The sequence below is a fragment of the Thalassophryne amazonica genome, chromosome 1 (genome assembly GCF_902500255.1).
Source record: "Thalassophryne amazonica chromosome 1, fThaAma1.1, whole genome shotgun sequence".
Lineage (NCBI taxonomy): Eukaryota > Metazoa > Chordata > Actinopteri > Batrachoidiformes > Batrachoididae > Thalassophryne > Thalassophryne amazonica.
The window spans coordinates 43969258-43989831 of NC_047103.1; the positions used below are offsets into that span (position 1 = coordinate 43969258).

General features: G+C 40.4%; 1 protein-coding gene and 1 long non-coding RNA gene across 2 annotated transcripts in view; one reads left to right on the plus strand and one right to left on the minus strand.

Moving 5' to 3' along the window:
- The window catches only part of LOC117509073 (solute carrier family 22 member 13-like), a 90997-nt gene extending 76254 nt beyond the window's left edge, over positions 1-14743 (minus strand). Inside the window, exon 1 of the mRNA XM_034168879.1 lies at positions 14367-14743. Coding sequence (XP_034024770.1) covers positions 14367-14741 — 375 coding nt within the window. The 5' untranslated portion in view covers positions 14742-14743. The remainder of the gene's footprint in view (positions 1-14366) is intronic.
- On the plus strand, positions 1646-18489 carry LOC117509080. Its single transcript, XR_004560232.1, has 3 exons — positions 1646-1674; positions 6478-6486; positions 18346-18489. It is a non-coding gene; the product is annotated as an uncharacterized LOC117509080 (long non-coding RNA).
- The last annotated feature ends 2085 nt before the right edge of the window (positions 18490-20574 follow it).

Sequence of the window (20574 nt, forward strand, 5' to 3'; positions counted from 1 at the left end):
CTTCATGGAACATTCAAGAGTGTCAAACAGTGTTACTAAGGGTAGTATCTCACTGGGCTGTGACAGTGTGCAAATGGCAGTTGCAAGGGAATTCACTTGATTTCATGTGACGTTCACTGGGTGTGGGAATTCCCTTGTTTGTGTCGCATGTTGCAGATAGCATGTTGCAAAAATTTTGAACTGTTCAAAGTTGGCGAGATGACAAGGGTTCTTCCAGTATGCTCCCAGTGTGACGCTCTGAATGTACTTGAGGGGACTAAAGTGCGAGATTCATGAGAGAACCTTGAAAAGTTGGGGTGAGCCATAAAACCACATTGTGAGTGAACTGAGGAAAAAAGATGATCTGACATTTTGGGTGTCAGACACACATGGGCTGTCCTGGGAGCACACCAAAATAGCAGAGATGACTGGACAGGAACAGTCACTTCTAGTTGTGGCTGAGCTGCTTTCCGCCTGGCAAGTGCAGCATGGTGGTGTTCTATGGATTTTGACCCAAAATCCACAGAACACTGCTATCTCCTGTATGAGAGTGTAAATAACATCCAACTGTGATACGGTCACCATTCATTGTGCTGTATCACAGTTAAACATAATTTTCAGTTTTGCAAATGCCTTTTCTTTTACAAATGAAAAAAAATACATATTTACAAATGTGTAAATATGCAATGTTTACAGATTTATTTGTAAAAAACCAACACACGTTACAGCAGGGGTGCCCAAGTTCGGTCCTCAAGATCTACCTTCCTGACACTCTGAGTTGTCGCCCCGCTCCAACACACCTGAATGAAATGAAAGGCTCATTAAAAGCCTGCTAACAAGTCTTTCATTGGATTCAGGTGTGTTGAAGCAGGGAGACAACTAAGAGTGTCAGGAGGGTAGATCTCAAGGACCAAACTTGGGCACCCCTGTGTTACAGTAACTTCTGTGTTGTTTTTTTACAACCAACCAACCAGTGATGAGGAGGCTCAATTTCCCATAATGCCTTTTAGCATCTGTGAGTTGTAATGCTCAGACTTTCAGAATTAGTGCATTACTTTAAAACTAAAAAATATTTGTGATATTTTCACATTTTAAAAATGGCACACCATTAATATCAATAAACCGTCTGGAATTAGTTTGGTTTTCAAACCATAAGTCAAACCTACTTTTCTGTTTATGCCTTTTACCCACGTAAGAAGCACTGTATGCTGTGAATGTAAATGACTCCTTTTTTTTCTTCTTTTCTTTTCTTTTCTTTTCTTTTCTTTTCTTTTCTTTTCTTTTCTTTTCTTTTCTTTTCCCTCTTTGTGGCAGCAAGGCAGCCAGATCCCTTCTGCTGGGGTAGGGTTGAGCTCACCTTCTCACAGCTGCCTGACTGCTGCAAAACACAACAGACAGGAACTAATGTGTGATTTTAGGGTTTACAAATGTTTTTGACTGTTCTGCTTTACTTACTATGCCAGCAAAAACATTAGCGGACTAAAAGCTAGTGAAACTAAATTCAGAGTAAGCTATTTGGTCCACTGATGGTTTTTGAAGTTAGCTGAAAAGCTAATCTGCTAACAAAAAAGTTAGCTTTGCTAATTAGCCATTAGCAGATTTGAGGAACTGTGCCCACCACTGGCTATTGTTAATAAATGTAAAAACCAAAGGTCCACCGACAGTGACAACATAGACATAACAACAGTCAAAAGAGTTATTGGTGCAACTGTTAATAAACCACTGACCCACATCTGTAACCTGTCACTCTAAACGGGTAAATTTCCAATCAAAATGAAAACTGCAAAAGCCATAACACTATGTAAAACTGGGGAGAGACACCAATTCACAAATTACAGTCCTGTTTCTTTACTCTCACAATTTTCCAAAATTTTACAAAAACTCTTTGTTGACAGACTGGATAAATTAATTGGCAAACATAAACTACTTTCAGAAAGTCAATATGGATTCAGAACACAAAGATCTGCAGGATTGGCCATTCTGGAATTAACAGAGGAAATCACTAGCTCAGCAGATAAAAACAAATTTGCAGTACGGGCATTTATTGATTAAAAAAAGCATTTCACACAATTTATCATAAAATACTAATGAAGAAATTAGAGCATTATGGTGCTTTTTTGGAGTGATTCTTGAGTGGATGAGGAGCTATGTAAGGGCCCCATCACACTTAGCACGAATGAGGAAGAATCAAATTGAATCAGCTGGAATGTGGTGGGCACAGATAACCAAAAAATTAACTTCGATAACAGATAATCAGATAACTGAAAAGTTATCTTTGATAAAGATAAAATGATAGACCACCCAAAAATGTATCGGAAGTTACAGATAACCGATAAATTCCAGTATTGTCTCCAGTATAATTGCAACTATTAATAAGCTGATTTGGAGTTTTAACACCGTGATTGCTTTTGGAAGCATCAAAAATGACAACAGACCCAAACAATGAGTCAGCACTGTTGTCTTTCAGCATCCTGCTCCCTGCTGGAAGCTCCAGTTTACTACATGGCTTCCAGCACAGACACCACTGAGAGAAGCCAGAAAAGCTCAACTCTACCCAATCACTGTGCTGCCATCAGGCCGAGGTCTTGGAAAATAAAGCCCTGCTGACTTATGGTTTGGTGTATAAATAAAATGAATACTGATAGAATAACTCCATTAATGTCAGTTCTGTTATTTGTGCAAAGTTAAGATATAACATATATCTTTTAATGTTGAATAATGCACTAATTCTGAAGTTTTGTAACAAACACAGACATATGGCATTCTGGGTAAAATGTGCTTCCGCTACACTGATTGGTTGATTAATTCTATGTAAACCAACACGTTAATGTGAGGTGTGTCGTGTGTTGGTGTTTACAGATAAATGTGCTTTTGAAAAATGCCATTTTTTATTTGTAAAAAAAAACAGCCATTTTCAAAAAAAAAAAAAAAGCCAAGTTGTAATTAGATAACCGTCTGATATAACCGGTGTCAAATAGAACACTGCCAACTACTGGTGCCAGTGCGAGTTTTGGCCCTTTTTCAGCTGATTTTTCATTCGTGTGAGAATTTTTTGGATCGCACCGAGTTTCAGGTTAATCGCACGTCCTGCATCGTTTAGTATACATGGAGCTGCGTTTAACATCTCATGACCACCTCCTTATCGCTGATCATATGGTCAGATGATATTCTTGTGCCTGTTCAAACACTGCAGACCTGTCTTGTAATGTTTTTTTTTGTTGTTGTTGTTTTGGTTTTTGTTTTTTTTTACTTTGATGTCTCCCATCGAGAGTTTTTGTAAATTAAGTTTGAAAAAAAAGCATCTGTTTACATTTTGCTTCTGGAAACATGAGTCCAACATGTGGTTTTTGAACGTACAATGTGTGTGAGAACATAAATCAGGCACTCTGAACTTTTACACCGTGCGGTTCTGTGGTACAGTGTCTGCCCAGCTTGAGTCTGAGCACTGCCATGAGCACTACTGGCCAGTAGATGGCAGTAGAGACCTTGAAAACTTGCCAAAACAAAATTTCAGATAATCTGTGTTGCTACTTGCTACGTTTAAGATGTGTGGAATTTAATAAAAGCAAACACAAAAATAACGTCTATAAACCCAGAGAATATATTCACGAGAGTTTTAGGCACTAGAATTTAATGCTATTGTCCTGATCAGAGTGTCTCAAATGCATTCTCCTGTCGTGAATGTACTGAGATTACTGTACTGAGATTACCCTATGCCACCAATAATGCACTGCTGTGCACAGTATGCCCACACTAAAACCTTAAAAATTAGCGCATTACTTTAAAACTAAAACATATATCTGATGTTTTCACTTTATAAAACTTCAGAAGTGACGTTAATTTAAATAACTTGTCCGAAATAACTCTGGTTAAAATTTGAACGATAAGTTAAAAATGTATGCCTCTAGATGACTTGGGTGATATTGGCCATGTATGAGTATGGGGTTAAAAGAAATGGGTTTTTTTGTGACCAGTTCTCCTTTGACTGCAGAGGATAGAGCAGTTTCTTCTAGAACCAGCTATCCTCCGTTTTTAGAGGGCAGAACTACACATCTGTTCACCTTTGTTTACCATGTTAACAGTCTAAAAGTTATCGGACAAAAATTTATCGGAAGATAATTAGTCCGATAATGGTTTTCAAAGTTATCTGAAAAGATAATCTGATAATGAAAACTTTATCTGTGATAATTATCAGTTATCGGATTATCAGAAGTGTGCCCACCACTGGAAAATAACAAAAAACAAAATTCGAGACACAGTTGGGAGGGACACATATTCCAACAGCTGTGTAAGAATGCTGTTCGACTACTTAGAATGTGGGCGGATCCTCCCTCGACTGATTCTTGCACATTCTGCATGTATGCTTATGCTTACGAATGCTGTTCAAATGTAGTTGGAACACAGTACGAAAATTAGACTGCTGTAAGAATGCAGTAAGAATGTGAAGAATGCACATCGAATGCCATACGGGTGCAGCCTGATTGCCACCCAAAGTCTGGACGGCAAACACATGGAGAGGAAGGGGAAAGCAGCGCTACTGTCTGCCCTTCCTCCAACACCTGCCGTGTCTCTCTGCTGGACCTGAAAGTCATCCAACATATGGACTGTAGTCATGTAATGCAGGTACCCCTGATGTCCACATCACTGAGATGCACATGAAGGCGGGAGATCAGTTTATCACGGTCATCAGATCACCTATGTGTGCATCACCAGTGCACGCACCTGTTATAACAAGCAGTCAGTCATGTGACATGTAATGTGTCAGTGCCCCACATGTGTCCAATTGCTGTTGTCCAATAGCCCACAATGTGTATGAGTGATTTTTGTTAAGCATTATGTGTGCCTAATAAATTCAGTTCACAAAAAATGTGCATTTCAGTCAGTGGTGTGACGTGGAACAAACTCAGCAAGGAGCTGAAACAAAGTCCAAGCATGATTCTGATTAAGAAAAGGCTTAAACTGTTTATTGTTAACAGGCCCATGGATGAGGATGGGAGGTGAAGGGGACAGATATGCAAACACTGGATTGGGATGTGCAGTTGTGTGGGTATGTTTGTGTATGGGTGTAAGGTGTATAAGGGTGAGAATGTGTACCTATGTAGGACTACCCCTGGAGTGAGTGGATTGTAGTTGGAATAATATTTTGGATTGGAGATGTTTTCTGGTTTCCACATATGTTGGACTGGTGCAAAGGTGGTTTAAATTCAATTTTGGTATGAATGTATGTGTTGGTGTGTAATATTTGTAAGCATGCGTATATATATGTATTTATATGTGTATGCACATTGCAATTAGGGGTGTCTAAAAGCAAGATAAAAATGCTAAATCTGAGGGAAAAGGTACTCAAACAAGTGAAATTAACTGTCCATGCAGCAAGATAATTTCACTTGACAAGATTTCTTGAATTAACCCCTTAACGCCTGAATTTATATAGCTGTATATAAAAAATGTTTTGTGTGTGTTTTTGCCTTTAAGTATTTGGTAAATAATGTTGAGATTATTAATTTCACTTTTGCTGTTGTGTGGGCCGCTGAAGAGGAGGTACTGCTGGCCCACCACCACCAGATGGCGACCTGCTTGGAGTGCGGGTTTCAAGCACGAGAGGGCGCCGGAGCCACTGGGAGTGACAGCTGTCACTCTTCATCAGCACCAGCTGTCACTCAGCCAACTCATCACCATCTCCATAAAGGCCGGACTGCGACTCCACCTCCTCGCCGAGAAATCAGCTACCATCCAGGTAATTTTCTCTGCTGACTCAAAACATTGAGTAATAATCTGAACTTCTTTGCAGCCGTTTTCCTGTGGTGTGTCCTTATCTGTGGGATTGGCGTTTGGTGTGATCAGCGACGGCTTCGCTTCACACCCCAACCAGATAAGTGGTTAGACAGGAGCTGCACGAGTGTGTGATTGGAGGTGGAGGTTCTCCCTCCTAATTGTGTACAGACTGTGGGATTACTGAGTGTGCGACCTCACACTCATCAGGACTGTCTCTGTTCTCTGCCAGCAGTACCGGGTCTGACTGCTGAAGACAGCAGCCACCTGGGGCGCAGGGCTTGGCGGCTCCGGTGTTCTTCAGCTCCGTTGGCAGTGGAAGCTGTGTGGGATCCGGCTCTTCTCTCGCCAGGCGTCTTCTATCGTCGAGCCTGCCCACACGTCACCTGGTGTATGATTGACAGTCACCATATTGTTATTGTCTGTACATCGTTGTGTGATTCACAACATTAAATTGTTACTTTTGGCTTATCCATTGTCCGTTCATTAACGCCCCCTGTTGTGGGTCCGTGTCACGACACTTTCACAACATTTGCACAAAAAATAAATAGTAATTTTGGTATTTTGGTAATGACTTTATATTATAATGTTACTAATAATGGTATGTTGCAAATTTGCGACAACAGGCATACTGGTCAATTTGGTATGTTGCATATTTGAGTCAAATATTGTAGCATATATGTGACAAATAGGCGTTAAGGGGTTAAGATTGTTAAATCAAGGAAGAAGATTAAAGTGTAAAGTTGAACACTTAAAATAAGTTTTTAAAATTGTTTTTTTAATCATGATAAGAACCAAATAATTTTAGTGTATGTACAGTGAGGAAAATAAGTATATGAACACCCTGCGATTTCGCAAGTTCTCCCAGTTAGAAATCATGGAGGTGTCTGAAATTTTCATCTGAGGTGCATGTCCACTGTGAGAGATATAATTAAAAAAAAATCTGGAAATCACAATGTATGATTTTTTTAATAATTTATTTGTATGTTACTGCTGCAAATAAATATTTGAACACCTACCAACCAGCAAGAATTCTGGCTCTCACAGACCTGTTAATTTTTCTTTAAGAAGCCCTCTTATTCTGCACTCTTTACCTGTATTAATTGCACCTGTTTGAACTTGTTACCTGTATAAAAGACACCTGTTCACACAATCAATCACACTCCAACCTGTCCACCATAGCCAAGACCAAAGAGCTGTCTAAGGACACCAGGGACAAAACTGTAGACCTGCACATGGCTGGGATGGACTACAGGACAACAGGAAAGCAGCTTGGTAGAAGACAACAACTGTTGTGATTATTTATTAGAAACTGGAAGAAACACAAGATGACTGTCAATCTCCCTGGGTCTGGGATTCCATGCAGGCTCTCACTTTGTGGAGTAAGGATGATTCTGAGAAAGCTCAGAACCACACAGGAGGACCTGGTCAATGACCTGAAGAAAGCTGGGACCACAGTCACAAAGATTACATTAGTAACACATGATGCTGTCATGGTTTAAAATCCTGCAGAGCAGCAAGGTCCCACTGCTCAAGCCAGCACATGTCCAGGCCCATTTGAAGTTCACCAGTGACCATCTGGATGATCCAAAGGAGACATGGGAGAAGGCCATGTGGTCAGATGAGACCAGAATAGAGCTTTTTGGAATCAACTCCACTTAGCATGTTTAGAGGATGAGAACAACCCCAAGAAAACCATCCCAACCGTGAAGCATGGGGGTGGAAACATCATACTCTCAGGGTGCTCTTCTGCAAAGAGGACAGGACAACTGCACCTTATTGAAGGGAGGATGGATAGGGTCATGTATTGCGAAATTTTGGCAAACAACCTCCTTCCCTCAGTAAGAGCATTGAAGATGGGGGGTCATGGCTGGGTCTTCCAGCATGACAATGACCCCAAACACACAGCCAGGGCAACTAAGGAGGGGCTCCGTAAGAAGCATTTCAAGGTCCTGGAGTGGCCTGGACAGTCTCCAGACCTGAACTCAATAGAAAATCTTTGGAGGGGGCTGAAACTCCAAACCTGAAAGATCTAGAGAAGATCTGTATGGAGGAGTGGACCAAAATCCCTGCTGCAGTGTGTGAAAACCTGGTGAAAAACAACAGGAAATGTTTGACCTCTGTAATTGCAAACAAAGGCTACTGTACCAAATATTAACATTGATTTTCCACAGGTGTTCAAATACTTATTTGCAGCAGTAACATACAAATAAATTATTTAAAAAATCATTCATTGTGATTTCTGGATTTTTTTTTTTATTATTTATGTCTCTCACAGTGGACATGCACCTAAGATGAAAATTTCAGACCCCTGCATGATTTCCAAGTGGGAAAACTTGCAAAATCGCAGGGCGTTCAAATACTTATTTTCCTCACTGTATTCTCAATAATAGTAGTGTTATGTGATTAAAAAGATTAATCCAGGTTTTGAGTATATTTCTTATTGTTACATGGGAAACAAGGTCCCAGCAGATTCAGTAGATTCTCACAAATCCAACAAGACCAAGCATTCATGATATGCACACTCTTAAGGCTATGAAATTGGGCTATTAGTACAAAAATGTAGAAAAGGGGGTGTTCACAATAATAGTAGCATCTGCTGTTGATGCTACAGACTCAAAACTGTTATGTTCAAACTACTTTTTTAGCAATCCTGTGAATCACTAAACTAGTATTTAGTTGTATAACCACAGTTTTTCATGATTTCTTCACATCTCCGAGGCATTAATTTTGTTGGTTTGTTACCAAGATTTTGCTCGTTTACTAGTGTGCTTGGGGTCATTGTCTTGTTGAAACACCTATTTCAAGGGCATGTCCTCTTCAGCATAAGGCAACATGACCTCTTCAAGTATTTTGACATATCCAAACTGATCCATGATACCTGGTATGCGATATATAGGCCCAACACCATAGTAGGAGAAACATGCCCATATCATGATGCTTGCACCACCATGCTTCACTGTCTTCACTGTGAACTGTGGCTTGAATTCAGAGATTGGGGGTCGTCTCACAAACTGTCTGTGGAATTGGACCCAAAAAGAACAATTTTACTCTCATCAGTCCACAAAATATTCCTCCATTTCTCTTTAGGCCAGTTGATGTGTTCTTTGGCAAATTGTAACCTCTTCTGCACGTCTTTTATTTAACAGAGGGACTTTGCGGGGGATTCTTGCAAATAAATTAGCTTCACACAGGCGTCTTCTGTCACAGCACTTACAGGTAACTCCAGACTGTCTTTGATCATCCTGGAGCTGATCAATGGGTGAGCCTTTGCCATTCTGGTTATTCTTCTATCCATTTTGATGGTTGTTTTCCATTTGCTTCCACGCGTCTGTTTTTTTTTCCATTTTAAAGCATTGGAGATCACTGTAGATGAACAGCCTATAATTTTTTGCACCTGCGTATAAGGTTTCCCCTCTCCAATCAACTTTTTAATCAAACTACGCTGTTCTTCTGAACAATGTCTTGAACGTCCCATTTTCCTCAGGCTTTCAAAGAGAAAAGCATGTTCAACAGGTGCTGGCTTCATCCTTAAATAGGGGACACCTGATTCACACCTGTTTGTTGCAAAAAATTGACGAACTCACTGACTGAATGCCACACTACTATTATTGTGAACACCCCCTTTTCTACTTTTTTTTACTAATAGTCCAATTTCATAGCCTTAAGAGTGTGCATATTATGAATGCTTGGTCTTGTTGGATTTGAGAGAATCTACTGAATCTACTGGTACCTTGTTTCCCATGTAACAATAAGAAATATACTCAAAACCTGTATTAATCTTTTTAGTCACATAGCACTACTATTATTCTGAACACTACTGTATATGTTTGTATGTATGAAAATGTACTGTATGTGTGTGTGTGTGTGTGTATAGTACAGCCCCAATTCCAATGAAGTTGGGACGTCATGTAAAATGTAAATAAAAACAGGATACAATGATTTGCAAATCCTCTTCAACCTATATTCAATTGAATACACCACAAAGACAAGATATTTAAGGTCCAAACTGATAAACTTTATTGTTTTTGTGCAACTATTTACTCATTTTGAAATGGATGCCTGCAACACATTTCAGAAAAGCTGGGACAGTGGTATGTTTACCACTGTGTTACATCACCTTTCCTTCTAACAACACTTAATAAGCGTTTGGGAACTGAATGAATGTTACTGGTGAATAAATCAAATAAAATTTATTTGGGCTTTTTTATTATTATTAATATTATTTATTATTATTTTATTATTTATTTAATTTCATGTTATTAATTACAGGCCTGTGCCTTCCTGGCTACAGTCAAGAGAATTTCCACAGTGTCTTTTCACATCATAGCAGTACAATAACAGCATACCATATTCGCCCGTCAGAGGGCCCAGGGCCGAGCATCAGCCCCCAATTTTTTTGAAGAAGTCTGGTTAAATGCCCACCCAAAATTAAAATAAATTATAAGGAACACATTTTTTGAATGAAAAAAGTATACACAAAAAAAAAAAAAAAACAACATGAAACGGATGAGTTATTTGTGATTTATTTTTTTATTTGAGATGAAATCCGACATTTTATTGAACTGGGCATTCTGACGAACACAATATTGTGTGTTCGTCAGAACGCCCAGCATCGATGCTCGAGCATGCACAAAAAAAATGAGGTGGGCTTCATAGATAATTGGCAAAGCTTCTGGGGAAAACCTGGTCTTGTTAGGAGAGACAGCATCCATCCCACTTTGGATGGAGCAGCTCTCATTTCTAGAAATCTGGCCAATTTTCTTAAATCCTCCAAACCGTGACTATCCAGGGTTGGGACCAGGAAGCAGAGTTGTAGTCTTACACACCTCTCTGCAGCTTCTCTCCCCCTGCCATCCCCTCATTACGCCATCCCCGTAGAGACGGTGCCTGCTCCCAGACTACCAATAACCAGCAAAAATCTACTTAAGAATAAAAATTCAAAAAGAAAAAACAATATAGCACCTTCAACTGCACCACAGACTAAAACAGTTAAATGTGGTCTATTAAACATTAGGTCTCTCTCTTCTAAGTCCCTGTTGGTAAATGATATAATAATTGATCAACATATTGATTTATTCTGCCTTACAGAAACCTGGTTACAGCAGGATGAATATGTTAGTTTAAATGAGTCAACACCCCCGAGTCACACTAACTGTCAGAATGCTCGTAGCACGGGCCGGGGCGGAGGAGTAGCAGCAATCTTCCATTCCAGCTTATTAATTAATCAAAAACCCAGACAGAGCTTTAATTCATTTGAAAGCTTGACTCTTAGTCTTGTCCATCCAAATTGGAAGTCCCAAAAACCAGTTTTATTTGTTATTATCTATCGTCCACCTGGTCGTTACTGTGAGTTTCTCTGTGAATTTTCAGACCTTTTGTCTGACTTAGTGCTTAGCTCAGATAAGATAATTATAGTGGGCGATTTTAACAGCCACACAGATGCTGAGAATGACAGCCTCAACACTGCATTTAATCTATTATTAGACTCAATTGGCTTTGCTCAAAATGTAAATGAGTCCACCCACCACTTTAATCATATCTTAGATCTTGTTCTGACTTATGGTATGGAAATAGAAGACTTAACAGTATTCCCTGAAAACTCCCTTCTGTCTGATCATTTCTTAATAACATTTACATTTACTCTGATGGACTACCCAGCAGTGGGGAATAAGTTTCATTACACTAGAAGTCTTTCAGAAAGCGCTGCAACTAGGTTTAAGGATATGATTCCTTCTTTATGTTCTCTAATGCCATATACCAACACAGTGCAGAGTAGCTACCTAAACTCTGTAAGTGAGATAGAGTATCTCGTCAATAGTTTTACATCCTCATTGAAGACAACTTTGGATGCTGTAGCTCCTCTGAAAAAGAGAGTTTTAAATCAGAAGTGCCTGACTCCGTGGTATAACTCACAAACTCGCAGCTTAAAGCAGATAACCCGTAAGTTGGAGAGGAAATGGCGTCTCACTAATTTAGAAGATCTTCACTTAGCCTGGAAAAAGAGTCTGTTGCTCTATAAAAAAGCCCTCCGTTAAGCTAGGACATCTTTCTACTCATCACTAATTGAAGAAAATAAGAACAACCCCAGGTTTCTTTTCAGCACTGTAGCCAGGCTGACAAAGAGTCAGAGCTCTATTGAGCTGAGTATTCCATTAACTTTAACTAGTAATGACTTCATGACTTTCTTTGCTAACAAAATTTTAACTATTAGAGAAAAAATTACTCATAACCATCCCAAAGAGGTATCGTTATCTTTGGCTGCTTTCCGTGATGCCGGTATTTGGTTAGACTCTTTCTCTCCGATTGTTCTGTCTGAGTTATTTTCATTAGTTACTTCATCCAAACCATCAACATGTTTATTAGACCCCATTCCTACCAGGCTGCTCAAGGAAGCCCTACCATTATTTAATGCTTCGATCTTAAATATGATCAATCTATCTTTGTTAGTTGGCTATGTACCACAGGCTTTTAAGGTGGCAGTAATTAAACCATTACTTAAAAAGCCATCACTTGACCCAGCTATCTTAGCTAATTATAGGCCAATCTCCAACCTTCCTTTTCTCTCAAAAAGTCTTGAAAGGGTAGTTGTAAAACAGCTAACTGATCATCTGCAGAGGAATGGTCTATTTGAAGAGTTTCAGTCAGGTTTTAGAATTCATCATAGTACAGAAACAGCATTAGTGAAGGTTACAAATGATCTTCTTATGGCCTCGGACAGTGGACTCATCTCTGTGCTTGTTCTGTTAGACCTCAGTGCTGCTTTTGATACTGTTGACCATAAAATTTTATTACAGAGATTAGAGCATGCCATAGGTATTAAAGGCACTGCGCTGCGGTGGTTTGAATCATATTTGTCTAATAGATTACAATTTGTTCATGTAAATGGGGAATCTTCTTCACAGACTAAAGTTAATTATGGAGTTCCGCAAGGTTCTGTGCTAGGACCAATTTTATTCACTTTATACATGCTTCCCTTAGGCAGTATTATTAGACGGTATTGCTTAAATTTTCATTGTTACGCAGATGATACCCAGCTTTATCTATCCATGAAGCCAGAGGACACACACCAGTTAACTAAACTGCAGGATTGTCTTACAGACATAAAGACATGGATGACCTCTAATTTCCTGCTTTTAAACTCAGACAAAACTGAAGTTATTGTACTTGGCCCCACAAATCTTAGAAACATGGTGTCTAACCAGATCCTTACTCTGGATGGCATTACCCTGACCTCTAGTAATACTGTGAGAAATCTTGGAGTCATTTTTGATATGTCATTTAAAGCGCATATTAAACAAATATGTAGGACTGCTTTTTTGCATTTACGCAATATCTCTAAAATCAGAAAGGTCTTGTCTCAGAGTGATGCTGAAAAACTAATTCATGCATTTATTTCCTCTAGGCTGGACTATTGTAATTCATTATTATCAGGTTGTCCTAAACGTTCCCTGAAAAGCCTTCAGTTAATTCAAAATGCTGCAGCTAGAGTGCTAACAGGGACAAGAAGGAGAGAGCATATCTCACCCATATTGGCCTCTCTTCATTGGCTTCCTGTTAATTCTAGAATAGAATTTAAAATTCTTCTTCTTACTTATAAGGTTTTGAATAATCAGGTCCCATCTTATCTTAGGGACCTCATAGTACCATATCACCCCAATAGAGAGCTTTGCTCTCAGACTGCAGGCTTACTTGTAGTTCCTAGGGTTTGTAAGAGTAGAATGGGAGGCAGAGCCTTCAGCTTTCAGGCTCCTCTCCTGTGGAACCAGCTCCCAATTCAGATCAGGGAGACAGACACCCTCTCTACTTTTAAGATTAGGCTTAAAACTTTCCTTTTGCTAAAGCTTATAGTTAGGGCTGGATCAGGTGACCCTGAACCATCCCTTAGTTATGCTGCTATAGACGTAGACTGCTGGGGGGTTTCCATGATGCACTGTTTCCTTCTCTTTTTGCTCTGTATGCACCACTCTGCATTTAATCATTAGTGATCGATCTCTGCTCCCCTCCACAGCATGTCTTTTTCCTGGTTCTCTCCCTCAGCCCCAACCAGTCCCAGCAGAAGACTGCCCCTCCCTGAGCCTGGTTCTGCTGGAGGTTTCTTCCTGTTAAAAGGGAGTTTTTCCTTCCCACTGTAGCCAAGTGCTTGCTCACAGGGGGTCGTTTTGACCGTTGGGGTTTTACATAATTATTGTATGGCCTTGTCTTACAATATAAAGTGCCTTGGGGCAACTGTTTGTTGTGATTTGGCGCTATATAAAAAAATTGATTGATTGATTGATTGATTGATCGGCCCACTGATGCATGTGAAGAGCCCTGGGTGTGCTGATGGATGAATACTGTAATAGCAGGATGATAACAGCTGAACACTTTGTGTGCAAACATGCCATCGTTTCAGCCATGAGTGTATGTCGACATGTTCACAGCAAGACCGTGTGAAATACAGCTGACATAAGGACGACATGTGCCGACGTGCTCTTTGTATCGCTTCAGTGGCAAAAATTTACAAATTTGTCGCTCATTTTCATGTTTGGTCACCAATTCGCATCTCTAACTACTCTCCAACAGTCGCAGCACAGTGAGATAGGACCCTAAAGAATGGCTTTGCATCTTCTTACCTCTGTTACAGTGCTGGAGGCACCTGGGCGTGTCTCATAGTTCCATCCAGTCATACATTCTGTTGTAGTGTTAATTCCAAAAGCTTCAATGGTTTCCAAACTCAAATTCACAGGTGTGAACATTTTACAGCTTTCAAATTTTCCATCCTCGCCCACTGGTAGCGTGAGATTTTTTTGTCTTTCATAGGTCAAGTTTGGGCCATGGTTCAAGATCCAGTCAGTGTTACAGTGGTGTGGAAACTTCATGCCAACAAACACCTGACTGAACACATCAAAACCTTTAAATACACTCACGATGCACAATGCAATCAGCAAGTATTTCTGAAATAAACCAAACTCTCCAATCTCCTGTAGGATCTGCCCAAAGCTACTCATTTTGGTTTCCGGATGGCTCTGCAGTGGTTCTTCTTCAGACTGTGGTATAAAGTCTGGGTGCACCAGATAAATGGTATCAGTCTAGCATAGATAAACAGAACATGTATGGAAAGAGTAGTATTATGACTATCTTTTAATCTTTACTTCAACATAAACCTGGAGGTCACCATGAAATGAACAAAAACACTTGACATAGCTGACCTTACCTTGACGCTGAACTGGCAGCCGGAGTAGCTCTGCACTGTCTGAAGAACCATGAGGACAGCCGCTTCTTGCTGTTAAGGGACATTGATTTTTTTTTTCGTGAGCAGTCTCCATCCGTCTGATTAAATCTGCTTAAAAGTAAAAACATAAACACTTCAGTGAGTGATGACTGTCTCTGTTCTCTGTGTCCCTCTGGTGTCCTGGGGTGTGTTTCAATTGTTGTTCATGTGTTCTTAGCTTTGTTTAATTTTCAATGTTTTCTATTTTCAGATCAGAAAATTTTCCTGATGCAAAAAATATAACAAAATTGCATGTAGTCCCATTCAATGTAATAGCCCAATCTATGTACAAAGTTTAAAAAAATAGAACCAGTATGTATGTATGTATATATATATATATATATATATATATATATATATATATATTTTTTTTTTTTTTTTTTATGTGCGCATAAAATTTTTATTACAGAAGTGATTCACAGCTGAATGGCATTTATTGAACAGGGTTGGAAATTGCACAAGCTAGTGAAGGGGGTATACTCTTCAGTGTTCATTTATTATTGCAACAGCCTTTGGAAATGTGCAGTTTTTCTGTGATTGTCATTTCTTTTGTTGTCCTGTACTGCCTCTCAGAGGGTAACAGCTTAAACAGGTGATGTGCTGAGTGGAATGTGTCCCTCAGGATGCTGATTAACTGATTTGTCAGTGTATTCCTTTTCAGTTGATTTCTAAGTGTTCTCTGTTCTGGTTATTTCTGGTTCATTCTCTGTTAATTTCTGTTTTTATCATTTTGTGTTCACTACTTCTTTTACGTTGTCTTCATTTGCTTAATTCCTTTAACCTTGTAGACTTGTTGCCAATGTCATCTGAAAGATCTGTTTGTTTTTAAACTGTTACGTTTCACTTACTCCCTGACAAAAGTTTGCATTTATTGATCTAAGTGGTCCTGATGGACTATATTCTTGGGTTAAACAAATTATTTCCTCACATCATGACTCATTTTGCCCCTCTTTTTGTTCTTTTGTCAGTTTTTCCATTTTTGATGGCCCCCTAAGTCTGCTGTGTTGGTATTTTTTTTTTTATCCTTTGCATTCTTTTGTCAGTTTTTCCATTTTTGATGCCCCCTACATCTGTCCCATTGTGTTTTTTACCTTTTGCATTCTTTTGTTGGGAAATTCTGCTTTTAATGTAGTTTTTTGTTCATTTGTTAGGTTTCCATGGACCTCAAATTGTTTCAGGTTATTGGTCTCTGTCTGTTGTATTTTCTATATTCAGGCATGTCTGTCCCTCATGTTTGATCACTGTTTGTTGTTTTCACTGTTCAGATATTGAGTCATTTGGGAATGTTTATCTACGCAGGAGGTTGTTATATTGGTTTTCTCATACTGTCGGTTCTGTTTTTACTTGTTTTTTTTCCCTCATTGACTTCCATCTGTTTGTCCTCCCCTCTTTTGCCCTATTGGTTAATTGGAGTTCTGTTAATCGGTTATTTGTCCCATCGGCTTCCCTGTGTTGTTTGTCCCCTCCCGAAGTGGGTTTCCTCCACTTTCGGCCCTGTGTGTGAATTGGCTTCTCCCAGCAATCTCCACCATCTCAGTACAGCTATTTCGGGTAATGTGTCTGACCCTGCTCCTCCTTCGGCCCCTGTCACTGTATTCAGTCATCCCCTGACTCCTCCATAATCTGTGGTAGATTTCTAGACCAACCCCCTGACTCACCTGTGGGCCTTTATGGGCCTCGTGGCCGACCCCCTGACTCCTCTGTAGCCCAACATAGGCTTCAAGGCCAACCCTGTGACCCTCATTGACATTGATGGACACCACAGTCGCCCCCCCCCCCCCCCCCGGACACTTTCATACACCTTGACAGACCCCACTGTCATCCTCCGGACTCCTCTGCGGCCTATGCCAGTCCTTGCAGAACCCCATCTGGTCCTCTGACCGACTTCTGTTTGTCTCACGGTTGCCGCGCGACTTTCATCTCTGCTGTGGAATCAGGTCAAGCTGTTCGGTGGTCCTCCTGATGTGTGTTCCGTCCCCTGTCATTCTCTTAGTCATTCCCTTATGTGCTTTAGTGTTATGAAGGTCTTGTGGTTCCCCGTTGGTCGTCCTATTTTGTTGGGCTCACCTCCGGCCCCCTCCACCCTCCCGTGTTCATCTGTGCCCATTTTGTTTCCCTCTGGGTCTTGGGTTTGTCCTCTGTTGGCCGTCGGTGACGGCCTTTTGGGGGGGGGGGTGATGTCAGGTCCACCCCTGTCTGGTCCCATGTCCTCCCCTGCTTTGCTCTACATTACAGTCTGTCTGTGTCTGCTTTACAGTTTGATCCTCTGATTTTGATTTTCAGTTTAGGATTACTTTGGTCACTGGTTTTATTTTACATTTTACCACTATAGTCATGGCTTGTAATTTCTGTTAGTTTTGGCTTTTGCCACATATTACTTTCAGCCCCTGCCTTTAATTCTCTTGCTGATCACTTTCCACTTCTCACCTTTGTTTTCCGTGGTTTTGTTTCTTTGCTCCTTCCATTTACACTACTGCACTCTCTTGCACCAGTTCACCCATCTCTGTCTCCTCCCTCCACGCCTCCATTTCTGTCTGCTTTGCTTTTTGTCTCACTGCACCCTCTTGTTCTCATCTTCGTCTCTTTGTTCCCTACACTTGTGCCTTGTTTGCTGTGATTGCCACCTCTGTTATTTAAGCCTTGTGTGTTTGCTAGTTTGTTGTTTCTGTAAACCTCATCCAAGCCTTTTGTCACAGTCCTGATAGCCTTGCAGATTTTTTTTTTTTTTTTTACTTTGCTTTGTGTTTTTGGATCACTGTTTTGTCTCAGGCTTTGAACCTCTCTGTTACTGTGTTTTTGACCTCATCTAGTTTTTGACCACACCTCACCCTTGCCCCTTCCTGATACCTCTGCCACACTGACTGCTACTCTGTGTACTGAACTGCTGCCTGCTTATGAGATAAAGCCTTTTTGATCAATCCTACGCTTCTGTGTGTGAGTCCGCCTTTGTGTCCCCACCCTCTTTAAGCCACATTGCCTTACAGCAAGACACAGAGTGTCAATCCAAAACAGTGTACTCACTCAGCAGGTACAGGAAAACCATGGGACTGAATACCGCATGTAGGACATAGACCATGCACCCACCGAACAAACAAACAATGGGCCCACAACAACCAAACAAATACAGCTGATATAAATAGCAAACAAACTAATTGCTGCAGCTGTACTAATTGTGCTAGCAGACCGGGGGGAAGCAGATATGCACATATCTAGAAGGCCAACGCAGACAAAGACTCAGAATCACTTTAGTTTAGTTTAGTTTATTCCAAGCCAGCAAAATAAAAACAAAACAAGATATCATAAACATCATATACAATATTCACACTTATAGCAGTAGCGAGAGGAAAAAAAAAAACAGCTTGGAAGGGAGTGGGATGAAGACAAGCTTATTTACTCCCACCCCCAAATCAGTCCTTAATAAATTAGAAGGTTGCCATCATTTACAGCTTCATAATAGAAAAGGAGAAAGAAAAAAAAAAAAAACAGCAGAATAAGCGTACAGTACACATATATGTACACTCATTATATAAATATAAATATGCATATATATATACACACATATACGCGTATATATATATATATATATATATATATATATATATATATATATATATATATATATATACTTATATGTATACGTTATATGTTATAAAGGAACACCTCCGTTTCGGCGTGTCAGAGGACAAGTTAGGACATGCCCAGCTCTCCACAATTTCTCTGATACTTACTGGACTGGTAAGCATTGAAAGCCGAGATAGGCATGTCCCAACTTGTCCCATGACACGCCGAAACGGAGGTGTTCTTTGTCTCGCTCAAACAGCGAATCGGTCGTTACGCACGAAGTCTCCGCGCGGCTTTCCATGACAAAATCTCTTGTTAAAAGTGAAATCTGCCAGAAAATGGTTGATGTCCAGCTCTTGTGATAACCAGAGAAAGTGCACACGATGGTCTCGTATCCACAGAGCTATCAGCTTAGAAATGATCTAGCGTTTTCTGCCTTGTCGTCGCAGCTCAGAGCGTGGCGCGCCGAGCGTCCTTAAAGCCATCCTTAAAGCCATCCTTAAAGCTGTTGTAACAGTCCTTATTCTCTGTGAAGCCCGTAAAATTTTCACCGAAAGCCAGATAAATTTTTCAAATGGTTTCCAGGTGCCAGTCTCTAACAGCTTCTGAAAAAATTCTAATGGAAAAAAAGTCCAAATCATTCTGCCATTTCCAGACAATGAAAATCCGATGAAGGGGCGGGACCACTCCTTCCACAAGGCGTGCTCACAGGCGAATGACGTCACAGACAGGCGTGGAAAAACTCACGCATGCGCACGAGGGTTCAAGCTTGTCTGACGTAAAAACATATGAATGAAATCCATATAGTTTTGAAAAAAAAATAAAAGGACCGTTACTTTATTGACAGACCTCGTAAATTGTTTTTCTTTTTACAAGCATTTTGCAATCCCTTCGTCATTGTAACCCGATGATCACACACAACCCTACATAACAAGGGAAAATCCACAGATAAAAGTAAAGCAGGTAACAAGTAAAAAAAACAACATATGACACAGGCAGATGTTGGGATAAGCAGAGAGAATATGGGAAAGAGAAAAGAGCAGAAGTCAGAAGAGGAAACATCCACAGAGAATTTGGAGCGGAAGCTCCGACAGGCTGGAAGGAGGCAGGAAATAAAAGATTATCACACACACACTGAGCCACACAAGCCATACACAGCAAGATGTGGGAGAAAAAAATGATTACACACATGCACTCAGCCACACAAGCCATACGAGGTCTGTCCAAAAAGTAACAGACCTTTTTATTTTTTTCAAAAACTATATGGATTTGAATCACGTGTGATTGCATCAGCCAAGCTTGAACCTTCGTGCGCATGCGTGAGTTTTTCCACGCCTGTCGGTTGCGTCATTCACCTGTGGGCAGGCTTTGAGTGAGCACTGGTCCACCCCTCCCGTGGACATGCCCCAACATGTCCTGTGAGAATTCCAAGACGGAGGTGTTTTTTTGCTGCGCGTCCTGAGCTGCTTCGTGCCGACGCGCGAAATCCTCCGCACGTCTTTCATTACAAAATCTCCTGTAACAGTGGAATGTGCCGCAAAAGTGCTATGTCCAGCTCTGTTGCCATTTCTGTGGTAGTCACATGATGTCCCGGATCAACACAGCATTCAGTTTAGAAATGATCTGGTCGATCCAGCCTGTCGAATGGCCGCTCAGTACGCTGCGCGCCCTCCGCCGCTGTGGGCCGTCTTTAAAAAGGTTTTAACAGTCCATAATCCGCGTGACGCTGACAGAATCTTAACCAATATCCAACTCAATCTATCGAATGGTTTCCAACTGCCTGTCTCTAACAGTTTCGGAAAAAAAATTTCATGGAGCAAAGCGGCAGTCTCTCAGCAAGTTCTCAGACAAAATGATTCAAATCCATATAGTTTTTGAAAAAAATAAAAAGGTACGATACTTTTTGGACAGACCTCGTATGTACACCGCAAAATATGTGAGAGAAAAAATGATTACACACATGCACTCAGCCACACAAGCCATGTGTACACCGCAAGATGTGTGAGAGA